The 17,813-nt window shown below is 35.0% G+C and overlaps 1 protein-coding gene across 2 annotated transcripts in view; it reads right to left on the bottom strand.

Annotated features, from left to right (window-relative positions):
• The window catches only part of LOC113060964 (transcription initiation protein SPT3 homolog), a 101,219-nt gene extending 83,677 nt beyond the window's left edge, over positions 1-17,542 (bottom strand). Inside the window, exons 1-2 of one of the 2 annotated variants that reach the window (XM_026230228.1) lie at positions 17,425-17,542; positions 13,367-13,476 (exon numbers count right to left, since the gene is read on the bottom strand). In XM_026230228.1, coding sequence (XP_026086013.1) covers positions 13,367-13,476 — 110 coding nt within the window. In that variant the 5' untranslated portion in view covers positions 17,425-17,542. The remainder of the gene's footprint in view (positions 1-13,366; positions 13,477-17,424) is intronic. The other variant, XM_026230229.1, reaches the window with a different exon arrangement.
• Between the last annotated feature and the right edge of the window lie 271 nt (positions 17,543-17,813).

Here is a 17,813-nt window from a genome sequence, read left to right as displayed (position 1 = left end):
ATTTCTGCAGGAGCTGCTCAAAGCAAACAGAGCAACCAGAGGAGAACAAATCATAGCTGTGTTGGCTTTTCCTCAAATCTTGATTTTTGAGATTTTAAAACATTATAAAGTACAATGTAAAAACAAGTATTTTCAAATCTGCACTATTTCTAGGTGACAAATTTGACTAAATCTAATCATGTCATTCTACTGAAGCATAAAGTGCACTTTAAAACATCAAAATCTAAATTGTGCATTTTTCCAAGTTAATTTACAAAGCAGAAATTGTTATGCACAATCATTTGTAATGAAAAATGAATTCTCAATATGTATTCAGATAACACATGGATTTTGATCTCAATGTTATATTTCTATTGCATTTCTATGCAGTCTCAACATCCCTTTAAATGCATTGTCTTACTTCTTTAAAAGACATGCATAATCCTAATACTGATTGACTTCAAATGCAATCAAAACCTCAAAATCTGCTAGACAGGACACTAAGGATGACATTTACATTCTAACAAAAAGAGCCAGTTCTCTCATGGAGATCCTGCGCCACACACCATATCCAATGTGCTTTAAAGAGGGCCATTGATGTCTCATACAAACTTGGAGGGAGCTTCTGAGAAAATAATCAAACACTTAACCATGGAGTCTCACACAGCCAAACAAAACATTCAAAGTGGGAAACAATAAATAGTCGCATAACACGAAGAGACCCGACTTCTGTAACGTGGAAACCCAGTCAACAAACCATCAGAGTGGCCACAAACCATCTTGAAATCATAGCCAGCCAAGCCAGCGCCTCTGATATATCACCGTTTGAAGCAGTCGCTGATGGAAATACACATGAAAATACTGAATTCATAGGCAGTGGATTGTGTACGAGGGACGGAGCCAATGGTTGATGTAAGTGTATTTCAAAGAGGAGGATTACAGAGCTGGATTCCAGACAAACAGCTCCGATAATGAATGGCCACCTCAAACCATGAGCTTGAGACTGATCTGAGCAATGAAGAGGAGGAATAATATAGAGTTTCTTTAGGTTTTATGAGGGTTAATTTAAATTAAGTACACTGAAATTAATACAGTACATCAATGTGGTATCTAACGTAAATGTTTCGTATTAGCAATGCTTCAAAGTTCAACAGAGTGATTAAAACAAGAGCATATAGCAGAAAAATCAACAAGGGAAAATGAGTCTTCATTCATTGACAGATTTTTGTTTGTTTTAAGCATAGACTCACTTAATTTTATTCAATTTCTCACAAAACATGACATAATTGCTTCCATTTTTATCTCCAGTAAATGTATCCTGATTTAAGGATGTTTAGATAAATGTTTTGTATTGGAAAACAAAACAAAAATACTGAGGAAGAGATTATTAATATATTTTTTTTCAGTTGCACTTGGGTGACTTTATGAATACAAGATTTCTGCTCTGATTTAAGACATTTTTAGGGCCTTCATTTGTGGAAGGGTGAAATACGACTTAAGAGCTACAGAAAGAAGCACTGTAATTATTTTTTTGGCATGAAAATGTACACTGAAAGATGAGCTGGAATGTACAGAACCAGATGATCCATGTAATCCAGCATGATTTGACAACTTTTGCATTAAAAAAAAAAATAATAATAATTAACTTTTGATGCATTTGACGAATCACCCAGAAATGGCACTGCATTTTAAATACATTTCTATATAAAAAGTCCACTATATATACACATTTATATTTAGGTTACATTTGCGGAATCCGCTTCTTGGCTTACTTTGGCACAAATTTGGTGCTGCGGTCATTCATTCATTCATTCATGCAAAATTAGAGTTCGGCAGGACTAAACACAAGGTAAATTGTAAAGCATCACAAAATATCAGTCAATAACACCAAAGTGACATTAACTACAATGTTTGCATCAGAAACACTTAATTGCTTGCAGAAACTGGTACATTTTGATAAGTTTCTTACTTTATTCTTTGAGCAATTGGCAAATTGAGGAATAGCATAGCTATTTAGAAAGTACACTATACAACAGACCATTGACAATCAAGAGCAGCTTTTTCTTCAGAGAAGCCTCAGGGGGTTTCAAGGGTAAAATATGAAATGTTCCGATAAGTTTTTGATTGTGCCGTAATGAAGTGATTCCAGCAACTGTGTTTAACAAGGCTTTACCTGTTTGCCACAGCTGTATTGATTTAACCTAGAGAGGAATGCAGAAGTTTCTCAAGCCAGAACATTACTTAAAAATATTTATAATACGATACGCACAAGAGCTATAAGGGAAAACAGAATGTAAAAATGGCCGGAATGAGACTCAGGAAAACTGGACGCGCTGCATTGGCGTTCCTCCTCAGCCTTGGCTTCCTTTTCCAACTGTGGCTCCGCTGCTCACCGCAGGGGAAATGGACTGTTTTCAAATAGGCCCTTGTAATGCTTTATTTCCCCTTAAAAATGTACATTTTTGATACGTAAACAATAAGTGAAGAGCTGGGAGACGAACTGTCTGGCTCCGAGGATGCTGGAAAAACACTTACATGTTCAAAACGCCATTTGTGATTGCAGATTTAAACATTCAAATTCGAGTTAACGGATGTAAACAAGTTCACGAAAGCGAAGAGAGACGTTCAAACAACACTAATACCACAGGAGAGCGTGATGGCGAAAAACAGGGATGAATGACATCATGCACCTGCCAATCAACACACCCGTGCTCGTGTGCCAGGGAACGTGTCAGGGCTAATTACAGAAGCTTGCGCGTGAGTGTGAGCAGCGTGCAGAACGCGCTAGCCCGCAACGCACGCTGAAATCTAAACATTAGTCTTAAAGGACAAAATCGCCCCTCTCTAACTGGCATGGTAATCTGACCACAGCAATCACTCGCTACAGAAACCCATGACACACCTGCACATATCAGATATCCGCTCGGGGAGCCACGAGCCGGATCTTTGCATGTCAGGTTTGATTCTGTAGTATCCGGTTCTTGTCTTCGGTTACAAGTGTTTTGAAACCACAAAAGAAACACTTTGTCATCTCACAGATTTTAAAGGTCTTTAGGCCATGTCCACTGCACTTACAGATATCACTCAGGGTTTCTGCAGGCTTTATGACCTTTTTTAAAGACCTTTTTGAAACCAAATAAACTGAAAGAAACCGTAAATGTTCCGTAAAAACCTTCTGGACACAATGCAAAAAAAAAAAAAGTGATGCTTCTCCTCAGTATTTGTGTCTTGTTTTACAGTGCAAATGTCTAAAGATTCTTAAATCAAGATACATTTACTTGAGAAGCAAAATGACTTAAGATCAGAAGTCTTTTTTTTCTGTGATTCTGATTAAAATGAAGTGAGTTTATCATTAAAACAAGAACAAATATTTGAATTCCAAAGTGAAACTATTTTTCATACTCCACTGAGATTTTGTTTGAAGCATAAGCTCACTAGTGTTAATTTTTTCAAAAATTGAGATTTGCATCTCAAGTAAATGTGTCTTAATTTAACAATGCTTACATTGTTGCAATGGAAAGTAAAAACACTGAAAATCCATAAAATTTTTGCAACATTTAATGCCACGACTTTGTGATTTTAAGACTTCCTGCTCTGATTTAAGAGCTTTTTAAATTGGGAGAGGGTGAATTTTTAAGACCTGCAGAAACTTGAAATACTTCTAAAGCACAGAATTCCCATGAATCCATATGAATCTTGCATTTTCAAATGCAACATTGGAATCTGGACCCTCCTAATATAAAGAGTTTGCTAATTTTGTCATGTAGCTGTATAACTTATAATCTGAAGGACATAAGAACACACTGATCAGAACAGAATTGCCATGTGCCATTAAGACCAAATCATTCATGTGGGTCAACTGGTTTTGCTTCCGGACCCAGATTTTACATTTGGACATCAAGTCGTGATCACAAACGTTTATCATGCAAAAGTAACAGAAATCTCAAAGGTTATTAATATTAAAATTGACTGCATGTGCCTTTAATATGCAAACATGGCTCAATACTGAAATTCACAATTTTGTAAATGCATAAACAAAAGCAGAAATGATTTAAATGCTGGAAATATGGAAACACTGGAAAAATGTCAAATTTGCACCAAAAATGTAGAGCAGCATCAAAATAAGCCTATTTATTTTTCAATCCTAATTATGCACAATTATATGGTTAGTTGCATTGGATTATTTGCATTCTGCAAACCCTACGAACAGACCTGAGATATACTAAGTTAAATGGATACATTGCATCATTAATGAAATCAATTAACGATTATCAACGTGCACGAAATGGGCCGAAAATGATTTTTAGAGAAGCTGAGACTCCAAAGTAGAGGTACGATAAAGCTCAGAGGAGAAAAACAGTCATTAAGAATTAACCCCACAACCGAGCGTGTTGTCAACAACACTGTTTTTCTGATTGGAACGGCTGTTGACTCATCCTCTGACGGCATTGGGCAGGGTGCTATAGTTACTCAACTAGACATCACGGCTCCTGTTTCATTGTCTCGTGTGTGCACTGCGAGCACAAAACTACTTGTAAAGGTGTTTCGGTATATCACTGAATCCTTTGGGGAAATGACAGCCACTCAGTGGAGTATAAAGGCAAGACCTTATGTAAAATTAATCAGAAAGACTCCCTCACCGAGGTTGACACTGTCTATTAAAACGTTCCTCCTCACTGTTAAATATGCATTAGATGTCCAAAGGCGAATCTCCATAGAAGTTGTTTTCCACTGAAAAATAAGGTTTAAAAGCAACTGAGCTTTCCATGGACTGCATTTCGCTGACAAAGAAAACAATACATGTTCTCACGACATCTAAATATTAACAAGGCTTCTTATTAATAAACATGATTGCAACGAGGGTAAATGCCGCAACAATTAATGCGAGAGGAAATGCGTAAATGCATGAACCGTTCTCGGTTAAGGTAATTTGAAGATGCTTAAATATTGATGGGCGTCGAGTGAAAAGTTTCTACGTTTATACCCAACAAGCTTGGAGTCTCGTCCTAGTTTGAATGCATCGTAAATCAATTCAAAAGTTCTTTCTATAGAAAGCATGCAGATCCTCAATGTATGCTTTTAATAAGAAGGTTGCAAAACATTCTACTTGGATTTTTGTTTTGCTCACATCAAGCCATCGATCATTACCGCTCGCGCAGTCTGGCATTCATAAAACCTCAAGCAAGAAGAACATAGAGAATCTATAGCACCTACTTATTCTGTTTCGACTTTAAAAACGCGAGCTTCATGTATGCAGGAATCTCTCTATTGTTCTGAGCCTTTTCCCAGAAGTATTGCGAAATGCAATGGGCGAGACTGCACTTGGCTTACTGGCATTGTTTTGTAGAGAGTTCATTATGAAGTAAATAAAAGGTTTCCAGAGCATATTGTTCTTTAATTTACTGCTGTCAGCTGCAATAAAAGATGTTAAAAATATGCACCATCAGACCTAGAAGTCAAATCTCAAATACAAAGTCTTGTTTGTTGATATTGCTTTCATGTTACCGACACTATTTGAACTGGAGAATCAGAACAAATTCACCGGCTCTGTTCCAAAACATAGTGAGTTGCCTACACAGGCAGCATTTTAAGACATCCTAGAAAGAAAGCATAGTTTTTAGGTTGTCTGTAGTGTTATTGGGTTTTGTCTATGGAAGAAAAAAACCATTGTTGCCTTAATTGGCTGAAAAAAAAAAGTTAATTACTCAAGATTTTAAAAATAAAACAAATATGTTTAAAAATAAAAATGTAATGCGTATATTATATATGCATTACATTTTTATTTTTAAACATATTTGTTTTATTTTTAAACAAAAAATTATGGCATTATATATATATATACATACATACATACATACACATATATATATATATTTTTTTTTAAGAAGTCTCTTATGCTCACCAATGCTCTGTTTGATCTATTGCAGCAATTTAAAATAATAAAATTGATTTAAAAATTCATTTTTTTTAATTAAAAGTTGAAAAGAAAATTGAAATAAAACCCTTTGTAAAATCATAAATGTTTATGATCGATTAAATGCATCCTTGCTAATTAAAAAATTATAATTAATAAAAAAAAAAACTTACAGGCTTTTGAAAGGTAGTAAATATTGGGAATGCATTCAGAACCAAAAAAAATAATAATTATAAAAATTGTCCAACTTAATGAAAATAAAAATAGTATTTTCTTGCGCACTATTTGAGTGAGGCACATTTTTAACCTGTATAGTATCATTCGTTTAGGAACATCTAACACAAAACTTGACTCTCTTGTGCGCTATGTACCCAAAGTTGCTCCGTATATTATGTAGAATGCCCTAAATCACTTAACACGATCATTTAAAATATTCAGTTTCAATTAGAATGCTGCCTTTATATTTAGGATATGCAGAGAAGAGGGCTCACAATATTTTAGAACAGAGCCTATGATAGAAACTGCATATTTAATGTAAAGCCATCTCTACATAACTACATGGTCATTCCACGTCCAGTACAATCAGATCAGAACAGCAACAGTTAAAGCGTCTTTCAGAAAGAGGCTCTGTGCAGAAACACTAGAGTTAAACTGTGGTAAACAAATACTCAATAGTGATGAGAGGTTCTTTTCAGTCCCCAAATTACAGTCTGGTTAACCAGAGAGTCTGTGTGCCAGCTCATTACTGATGTTTGCTTCCAATGCGACTCGTCTCCATCCAAGTTTACGAAAACATTCGAGGGGCCTTGAAAGCAAAGAGGGTTTTATACAGGCTGCAGCCCAGGAGACAGAAGCCCGAATTAGACAAATGCCTACAGGTTGCTAGTCAACGGCCCTTGGTTTCACCCAGGTCCTGTAGTGGATAGCTGTAAATGCAGTTAAATGCTGAGAGAGGATAGTGGGCAGTCGCACCTGGAAATGCCACTCGACGCTTCCTGACAGCTCTGAATCTTAATGCCGTATTTAATTACAGTAAGTGGCTGACGTTCACCTAACTGTTGGGAGTAAATTAAAAGTGCTACATTCACTCCGTCTCATTACGTTCCCACAAAGACACATAAATGGCTTTTCCATCAGCAACTTTTTCCTGAATATAAAATATGATTGTGTTTTGCTCCCAGATATTATATGACCCTTTCAATGAAGATTTATTTCACAATGGTCATTATATAAATGAAAGAAATCCTGCTGCAAACTCCAAAAAAAAAAAGAAGGGAGAATGTCAGCCAAGTTAGTATCATCTCATGTCATGGTACAAATGGTCATACTGTGGTGCTTTGTAAGCATTTCAGAGTATAAAGTATCCAATATACTCCAAAAAACTTCAAAGAATACCATAGTTCTAGCATTTTCCATGTCCAAAAAAAAAAGAAGATAAAAACAGTCTTTGATACACACTGCTACCATTCAAATGTTTGGGGTTGGGTTCAATTTTTCGAATCTTCACCAAGGCTGCATTTATTTGATCGAAAATACAGAATAATCAATAATATTGTGAAATAATATTATAATTTATTATAATATAAATTACATTTATTCATGTGATGCACAGCTGAAGTTTGAGCATCATTATTCCAGTCTCCAGTGTCATGTGATCATAAAGAAATCATTCTTAAATGCTGACTTTATACTCAAAAATATGTATCATTATTATCAATTTTGAAAACAGTTTAATACATTTTTTCCATATTTTTGTGGAAACCATTCATTGTTTTGTTTTTTTTCGGATTCCTTTAGAAATATGAATTTCAAAAAACAGCATTTGTTTGAATTTGAATCTTATTACATTTTAAATGTCAATTTTTCATGCATCCTAAATAAATGTATTAATTTCAAACTTTTGAAGAGTAATGTAAACGGTTTTGCTGTTGTCAACAGAACTTACTCACAATATCAACTTGCTAACCATTAAGTAAACAAGAAAAACATGTCAGAAATAACAACAGTTAGAGCAAAAGTCTGTGCATGTATGTGAGTTTGAACAAAAGCAATTACACAGTGTGTCATAATAAATGGACTAACATTACAAACAGCTCACGGCTGTACGGTTCTCTACTCAAGGCCACTAATTACAGATAGTAAGGCAAAAACACAAAATACGTCACACTTAATTAACAATACGTCTTTCAAAAACAGCGTATAGACATGCAATGGGTTTCAGAGGCATTAGAAGTCTCACTTATGCATTAACATCATTAGTTCAACACTGTAAAAATGTCCCTCAGTGCAGCCCATTTCAATATTTAAGCAATGCATTTCAAAATCTAGCTCATACTGTAGCCTTCTTGAAACTGCAGTATAAAAAGAAAAAACAGACAGCACTTGCAAGCCACAAAAATGCTGGTGTGGGTTTTTTTCGGAGTAAAGTAGTACTAACACCGTGCCACAAATAATTGCGGCAAAATAAAATAGGTGCTAAAATTCATAAAGCAAAATGGACTGAAACTGAATGAGGACTTCAGGTGTTTTTAAACACTCTTGCCAACATGGTAATATGGACTGAAACTGAATGATGCCACAAAAATAGGATTTCAAATCACTTTAATAGAAAAAAATGATGCAGTCTACAGTGATGAACCCTGGAGTTCACGGAGGACTGGCTTTGATCAGGTTACAACCACAGGCCATGATACACTTGAAGTCAGTTAAAGGGAAGCAGTCGGAGAGCATCCGTGATAAAACCCACAGTGAATATGAGCTCAGACTGAAGACAGACAAATCTCTCCCGAATGAATCCCACCAGTAGCATATGATTTGTTTTTGGCTTGTTTGTTTAATTTGCCATTCATGTTTATTTGTTCGACTGAAGCTGACAGTGAATCAGTATCTGATGGCGATGGATCGCATTGCACAAAGTAAACGCGCTATAAATAAAGCTAAATATTCAGTGGGAAATAATGAAGGGTGGGACATTATCCACTGGAATTCGATTGTTTAATATTATTTTTCCCCACCCACACTTAATAATAAACGCAGTAATGACGTTTTAGTCTACTTTTCAGATTCTAGACGGGTGAAGCTCAGCTCTGGTGTTCGGTGTCAGATCCTTTCTCGTTTTCTGGCTACAAAATCATCCATCATTACAGACACTGCTTACCTTAGTGCAGTGCAATGAATGTGTTTTAACTGGCCGAGGTTTTGAGAGAGGAAGATGAAGGCTGGTCGAACCCACAGAGAGGCGAATAGCAGGACACTGGCCATATTAAACCGTCTGTATTATCTTTAGCACCTAATCCTTGTCTCATGGAAATTAAAGCAAGCACTCTTTCTAACACACGATTGGAAGCATATTAACAAATGCATTTCTTCGTATAATGCTTCAGACTGCATGGAGAAGTCATTTATGCCATCTTTTGCTGTCAAGCAGCAGATTAGCAACATGTCAGAGCACTAAAAACACCTCTGCGGTCAGCACTGTTTTTGTAACAAGATGCTTTCACAAAAACAATCCCAGCGAAGGTGTAATTTAGCGTGCACCGCTGCAGACATCACCTTTACCTGACCACACTATAATCATGGTCATGTTGTCATTTCAAAAAGATCTGCTCATAAAATGACAGAGGATGACAAAACAACAGTTAAATGTGTTCATAACAGACTGTCAAGGAAAGTATAGGCAAAGTTATTTAAATTACAATATTAGCTTGGCCGATAATTTCAGCCGATTAAGTGATTGTGAAATTTCCAAGTGAAAATTGTTTTTACACCAAACTGTTTTTAGTATTGTGATAGACTGTCAAGAAATTTACTGGCAAGGCTTATTATCTTATGAAAAAGAAAAATTGCTCGGCCAAGTGGTTATGCAAAATGCAAAATACTTTGGAAACCGATGATGGAGTTTTTTCTCCTTTTATATGTTCATTTAAATTTGCAATTAATTTGCAACATGTGCAACCCCATATTGCTCTGCATTAAAGTAATGAAAAAGTACTATAATGCAGAAAATTGCCAAGAAAATGACTGAATGAATGAAAATGTGCTGTCAAGAGATGCAAGGCTAATTAATTTACAATATTATTAGTTAATACAAATATTAATTAACCAAGGGGGTATATAGTCACTTGGCTAATTAAGTGATATTTGGCTATTTTAACACTTACAAAATAGAAATCAAATCAAATTATTTGCAAACTGATAATGCACTTTTTACCTCTTAAATTTGCAATTAATTTGCGAAATGTGCAACCCCATATTGCTCTGCATTAAAGTAATGAGAAGGCAATTGTCTGCAATATAGTGCTAAGAAAATTAATGAATGAAAATGTGCTGTCAAGAAATGTAAGGCTAATTAATTTACAATATTATCTTATGATTTAATACAAATATTAACTTACCAAGGGGACATATAGCCACCTCTCTAAGTGTTATTTGGCTATTTTAACACTTACAAAATAGAAATCAAATCAAATTCTTTGCAAACTGATAATGCACTTTTTACCCCTTAAATTTGCAATTAAAATTTAAACCCATATTGGTCTGCCACTATTAAAAATGACTCCGTTAAGATGAAAAAGCAGAAAATGCATGGAGAGAAATGCATTATCTTTTTTAGAAAGCTAAATGGCAAGGGAACATTTCTCATTTTCAATCAGTTGAACTTGGTAGTACGAAAACAACAAATGTACAAAAAAAAATTACAAAAAGAATATAATAATATTAAAATACACAAATAATTTTTTTTCTAAAACTAAATAAAATTTAAACGAACACACAAATTGTAAAAAATAAAAACATGATTAAAATCTATAATGGTAACAATGATCCTAAAATAACAGTAATGAGAATAGTTTTCTGCATTACAGTAATAAGATAATTCAGGATGAAAATGTGCTTAATTGTACTAATAACAGTATTGGCAAGGCTAATTAATCTATAATAGTATCTTATGAGCCATTAAAAATATTAGTCAGCCAAGTGGGCTTAACATCTTATCTAATTAAATGATATTTTACCATTTTAAACCTTCCAATGCACGAATATGCACTTTTTTGTGTTTTATTTAAATTTTGCAATTCTGTGTGCTTCATTAAAATGCTTTATATTACTTTTCAGCACAATAATACCACCCAGCCTGCTCTTTAGACATCAGGATCTGCCACTGAAAACCCCATATTGGTCTGCCACTATTAAAAACAACTCTATTAAGATGAAAAAGCAGAAAAATGCCTCGAGAGGGACGTATTTAGCTGATTAAGAAAGTTAAACGGTAGCCTCGTTTTAATTTTAAGAGGCACACACTACGCTTCTAATGCTCCTCTCATTGAACCACAAAACTTCCTACCATTTATAAGTACAAGTGATCTCAATTAGAGACCTCCGTGAAGGCACGGGGCGGCAGACAGTCACGGCAAGAGGCGGCAGAGGAAACTGTCTTTACATTTTCCTCCCTCACTTTTCCAGACGGCCGGCGTGCCCAGAGCAGACGGAGTCAAAAACAGAGAGTCTGTTTTATAGTACGCATTCACAGATGCCCGACTGACTTTATTCAAACCCCCCTATTTTTCCCCTTCCTCGTGCAATTCTTACACTTCAATTTCAGCTGCAAATCACTAAAGCACGTCGTTGACAACAAGCGTGCAGTTTGACACAGACGAATGCAACAGATTGTTAGACGCTGGAATATAATATCTCCATATCATCCTGCCAAAGGAGGAAGAAAGTCTTTGCAATTGGAGGCCATTTAGTCTCCATCAAAAATGCCTTTGACTGCAAGCTATAATTAAATGTCTTTCGAAAATACAAGACTGCAAACCGGAGCCATTTGGGGAGTTGCAGGGTCGTGTGATCATCTTTTTAGACCAAAAGAACATCTAAAACGACAGGAGTGTGTGCAGTTAAAGACGTGAGATTCAACAGGCATGGAGCATTTCGTATTCAAGACTCAAAACAACAACAACAACAACAAAATAAGAGAAGTGCACCATCATTTAAGGCATCTGTACAGGCCAAATAAGCTGTTAAAACCAAGAGATATTCCTTACAGTGATATTTTTCATCTTGGCAGGGATCATCATTACAGGATATAAGTTTGTGTACATAACATAAGTTCATAAAAACCCCTGTTGAGCAGCTATTGTCTCTGGTTTTGACTTCTCAGGCTAAACAAAAATAGGAGGCTTTATTTCATTTTTCTACAAAAGCTGGCGTGTATTTCCGTATCATCACACCACACGAGGTAAACAGACAGGAAAACACTGTTGTTGTGATTTGCATGAGTCTGAAGGTCTCCTCAGGTGGGATTCAAAGCAGAACGACAGGATGAATTTCACTGTGGCTTTTCCTAAAGAATATCTCTCACTAGGTCAAACCGCAAACGCTCAGTTGGAGGGAAGTCAATGGTTCGGCATGTAAATGTACTTTATGACTCCTTTGTGCTTTCGGTGAAGCAGTTTTGTAGACCTGGACGCTCGCTTTATAGATTGAGCTTAATATTATTCATTCCAAGATCAACTACACTTAAGGATTTTGACGGAAAAACAGGGCTTCTGATGAAAATACGGTCGTGTGCCGAAGTACATCAACAGAACCGCAATCACTGACGTGCTTTCCACTGAGCAAACCCTCTTTATTTCTGAAAGATGAAATAATAAGTGATACTTTAGTAAATTATAAAGTGCTCTTCAGCTGATGATGGCAAATCCAGACCTGCATCACCGGCGCTTTAGAAAATGATTAATGCTGCATGAAGGTTTGTAGCGATGACTTGAGTAGGGCCCTGTGTTTTAATGGTTTAAATAAATGTTAGTATTCAAAAAGCATGGCTTATTTAATGAGATCATAATTTATCAACCAAAATATTTATTAAAATTGGAACATAAAAATATTTTTAAGTGTTTTTTGTGTGTGTGTGTGTGTGTAACTTTATTTTTCCCAAATTCTTTTTTTACTTCCACATTTTTTTCTGTTCAGTTTCTGGACTAGATTTGTTTAAATAATTCCTTTTATATTTTTGCAATAAATAAATAAATGCTGCACTACAGCAGGTTTACTGGTAAAATTACAACATATAGGAAAATTATGTGATATCTTTAAAAGTTGTAATAATTTTTATTACTTTGGGAAGTACATTCTACTGTAATGTTCTTTATGTCACAATTTCTTCACGTTAAACCCAACTCTTATTTTGAAATGTTGTCATGAACTTTCTGTGGGGATCGTATGATGATATTCACTCAACATTCCGTGACATTCCACGTTTTATACAGTTAATTCCAAATCATATGACTATACTTGAGACACAAGTGTTTAAATGCGTTAACATATGAAAAGTCAATTGTTCTAGACCAATTCTTCTCTAAATTATCTTGGAGCAATATGTAAATGGCATATGAATATGTTAATCAGTTGTTACCATCGGTTGGAACACCTCAGAGTTTTTTGAATAAGTTTAGACAGGAAAACTCCTGGACTTACATCATGCTCTGGAGCTCAGGGATGAAGCTGGTGGTCTTTCCGGATGTGCGTCCGGCCGCGGTGCTGCTGCTGCTGCTGGCTGCCATTGGACTCGCAGCACTGTTGCTCATCTGTAACACACACACACTCAAAGCCTAAGCAATTAGAAAGCCACTTCACATGCAAAACGCTTCCTGATGCGTCCAGCGACAGGACGGGAAACACACCACATGTTCAGAGCCGGACACGTTCAACCGGAATCAATGACAAACGCCGCTCAGAGAGAGAGAGATTTAGCCTTTAAACATGCGAGACTGAATTATTTTTAATGCCCAAAGCAATGCTGATTAAACTACTGTAAACAATGACTGAAAATGTTTCTTTTAGTTCAAAGGGAACAGCAGACGAGTTTAAAGTCTGTGTTTGTCTAGTATTTACCAAATGTTTGATCAGTACATATATTAACATTAAGCACTGAATCTAAACTAAACATACAAAAAAGCATTTAAATTCATTTCCATGTAAGGGTCAAATATATAAAATTACCCACTAAAAGCGTTTCAGTAATAGTCGACCAATATGTATTTTAAAATTCTGATGACATTTTAGATAAAAACTGATTAGTGACCTAAAAATATTTATTATATGCCAGAAATTCATACTTTTTTCTTTTAATCTTAAAACTTTATCCTACCATTTTTAAGTTTAAATTTAACTTTGAGTCCTAGATCTCCAAATGTGGACTCAAACTTATACATTTAAAATAATAATTAAAAAAAAATAAAAATAAAAATAAAAAAAGAATTATATATATCTCCACATAATACACAAAATATATACAAAATTATATAAATATATATATAAATATTTAAATGTTAAAATACCAAATATATATATATATATAAAATAAATAAATAACAATAATATTAATATTTGAAACCTGAAATCTGCTCTATCCATTGATAAGGCTGTTTGTAGAAACTTGGAGGCTGGGTTTATTAATCGGATAAATTAAATATATTGGCATTATGAGACTCAGCATACATCGTTCATATACTAGCCTATTATTTGCTCATTATCTGACTTTTTCTGAACTATCAGAGCACGTCGTCGAGCAGTTAACATTCATCACACAGCTATCTGCACAGTTCGCAGTTAGACTTACTTTAATACAAAGAAAACAAATTAACAGGATGCTGACACAAACCCAGAAATGGAGCTTGTCAAATTCAAATGTGTGCAGAGATTTCCATTTGGAATCACGGGCAGGTACATCGTCACGGACCACCAGCTTTATTTGAACAAACCCTTGGTCTGTTTGAACCTTAATCCGGCGTGAGAGACTCAGAACCCACAGCCTTCCTCCAGCATCAGACTATCAAATCTCACAGGTGGACGCTCCTTTTCTTAATGTCAAACCAAAGCGACATCAGTTTGAATATGCAGTTTGAAAAATCTAAGAGATTTTAGGCTTGTCGTACAGCTTTAGAAGACTCAAAATACAGCACAATACAATATACAATACAATATCTTTATAAATATAAAGATGTATATAAAATGTGTATATATTTTGTGAATTTTTTTGTATAAATTGTGTACAATGGGCACTCATTTTAAAAATTAATAATATTAAATACACTGAATTTTTTTTTATAAATTACATATACAAGTTTACACATTTCATTATTCATTAAATAACATGAACATTTAATACTTTCTGTGAAACTTACATAGTATTTGATTATACAGTTTAACCATTATACACACAATATCTAACAATATAGATAGATTACATTATTTCAAATAATACAAAATATTAAATATTAAGACTTTTCAGTATAAATTGATTATACAAGTTAAACTCACAAAATATCAAATATTTAAACTTTTTACCTAAAAAATAAAAAGAAATTTACACTTATAATTGCGAAAAATCAACAACAATACAGATAAAAATAAAATAAAAAAATACATTTACAATAATAATGTTAATAATTAGTATTAATATTATACTTTTAGTATAATTTAATAAACAATCAATTTATACTCCGTTCAAAATAACAATAATAATGTTAAATATTTAAACTTTCTGTGAATTTTGTATAAATTGTAGTAGCCTATATAAATTATAACCAGTTCACAAAAAAAATAAAATAAATACAGCTCTCGAAACTCAATAATGCTCATGTTTGAAACTGGAGAATGAGATTTCAAAGCATAGTCTTGTCATAAGGCTTCAAAAGACTCAAAATACAGATCATACAGAATAACTTTCATCATTTTTGGAGTTTGACATCATACGTCCCAAATGGCTTCAAAGAGCACCCAGGACATTTTTCAAAATGTATTTTTCCGTGTCCCACAAGAATGACAACATCATTTGGGTTTGGAACGACATGAAGGTTAATAAACGAAAGCCGAATTGTCATATTTCAGCGAAGCTCTCCTTTAATCAGAGCCAATATAAATCTTAATTCTGTCTCGGAGCGACATGAGGCTAAATGTTCCAAAGTGTCACCAAAGCAAAAGCAGGGCCTTTTTCTTCAATAAACACATCCCAGCGTAAAATTTCCTTCTGTTTTCGCCCCCTCTGTTGGATGAAAGATAAAGCTTTTGCTTTGACTGGTGAAGGCAGATGGTCGCCATACTGGGCAAAACGAATTCAGATGTGGCAAATGAATCAAGATTACTTCAACATGCAAAAGGCTTTGAAAGAACAGAAAAGGGAGCCTTTCTATTTATTGCATTTTCCTCTGTGTAATTAAATAGTCAGGACTTTTATGTAGCTTCCACGTCTTTTTTGTCGTTTCTACAGACGCCTAGTTAATTTACTCATTTAGTCGCGGGCATGAGATTTATTTTCGTCGATTCTGCCAAGAGCAGTAGTCCTACAGCGTGTAAATATGGATGAATCTAAGTGACATAAAATTATTTGAGGAAGGAGTCTTTTACTACAGCCCACAAATATCAGCATTCAAAGACCTCCAACATATTTATTTCTTCTTCATCCAAGACAACTCCAAACTCCAACCTTCCGCCGCATGCCGTTTCAATATATATTCGACTATATTTTTCATTAATTACAATTACCCCAACTCAGCCGTCTCATAAATTTACAGACCATCATCATCATAACTGGGGGAAAATCAGAAACATATTTGGCGCTCGCAGTCACCGAAGAAGGAAATGTAACTTAATAGTGCGTCTTTCTCGAGGCCCTAATGAAGTGGCAAATGCGATTCAGAGCCATTGGATGTTTTATTTCCCTCCTCCATCCTCGCCACACACAGCAGCGGCTGCCTGCGTCTGTAAAATCAAGCGAAATCCATTTCTCTCACACCGAAACGTGTCGATTAAAGGCTCTTGGACGTGTGCTTGGACAGGAAGGAGGAGAAATGGCTCACACGTTCAAATCTCCATCATCTGTGTGTGAGTGAGTGTGTCTCTGTCTCTCTCTGTGTGTGTGTGTGTGGGTGTGTGTGTGTGAAGTTTCCACAGAGTCAGACTTCATGTCGAATGCTGAAATCACTCTTCCTAGTCTTTCAAACAGCCAAGGTTTTACAAACAATACACATGAGGGAAAGTCTGTAATTTTTTCCTTTTTTTCCTCCCAGAATGAAACACAGAATTGACTGTGGAGGAAGAAAAGAGTATTAACCCTCAACTAATACAGGCACATGGGACTTTACAATAAGAAATCTGCTATTTTTTCCATCTTATTATGATTTTGAACAAACATTTAGCATGTTTAATGAGCATTCCGCTAGGTCATTTGGCTTAGCATGCCGTTGTAATGTTACAAGACGTTACATGAAAGCTATTTACTGTAACAACTTTGCATTGTAAAGAATCCAAACAGCTAAAAGTATTTCAAATGAAAAGATTCAACGTTATTAAAGGCATAATGATGTTTGTGGTACTGTTTATAACACACTTTATAAATAAAAACAACAGTGACTCGAACCGAACAGACAGAGCTTTCAAGTCTCGCTTTCGGTTGACGTTTAAACTGAATAAAAAAATGGCCAGAACTGAACTGTAACCTCACACGTTTAAGTAGGTTAACTGAACATTTTTACCTTACGTTATGAATTATTCAATCCATCCACATGTGCTCTTTCAAACTGCGAGGCACTTGTCTCTGATGTAAACACAACGGTCAGCGCGTGTCTATTTGACGTCACGCGGCTCTGCCAGGATTGTGGGTAGTGGAGTTTTTTACGGTTATATAACGCAATAGACTGCGGTGGCAAGCGAGCGCTGCTGTAGTTCTGAGTTTGCACTCGTCGCATAATAAAAGACGAATTTAAACGTTAAAGAGCGCCACCAAAAGAGCTTTTGAGATTCACTCAGTTAAAAAAAACATTAGAAAAAACTTTTTTTTTAAATTATAATTATATCATTAATACACTCTTAAAATATTAACATAATTGAGTATTAGCCACATTTCGAAAAAAAATGAAAATAT

Source organism: Carassius auratus, chromosome 42, assembly GCF_003368295.1.
Source record: "Carassius auratus strain Wakin chromosome 42, ASM336829v1, whole genome shotgun sequence".
Classification (NCBI taxonomy): Eukaryota; Metazoa; Chordata; class Actinopteri; order Cypriniformes; family Cyprinidae; genus Carassius; species Carassius auratus.
The sequence above is the reverse complement of the archived record's forward strand: the minus strand, read 5'-3'. Positions and strand labels throughout refer to the sequence as shown.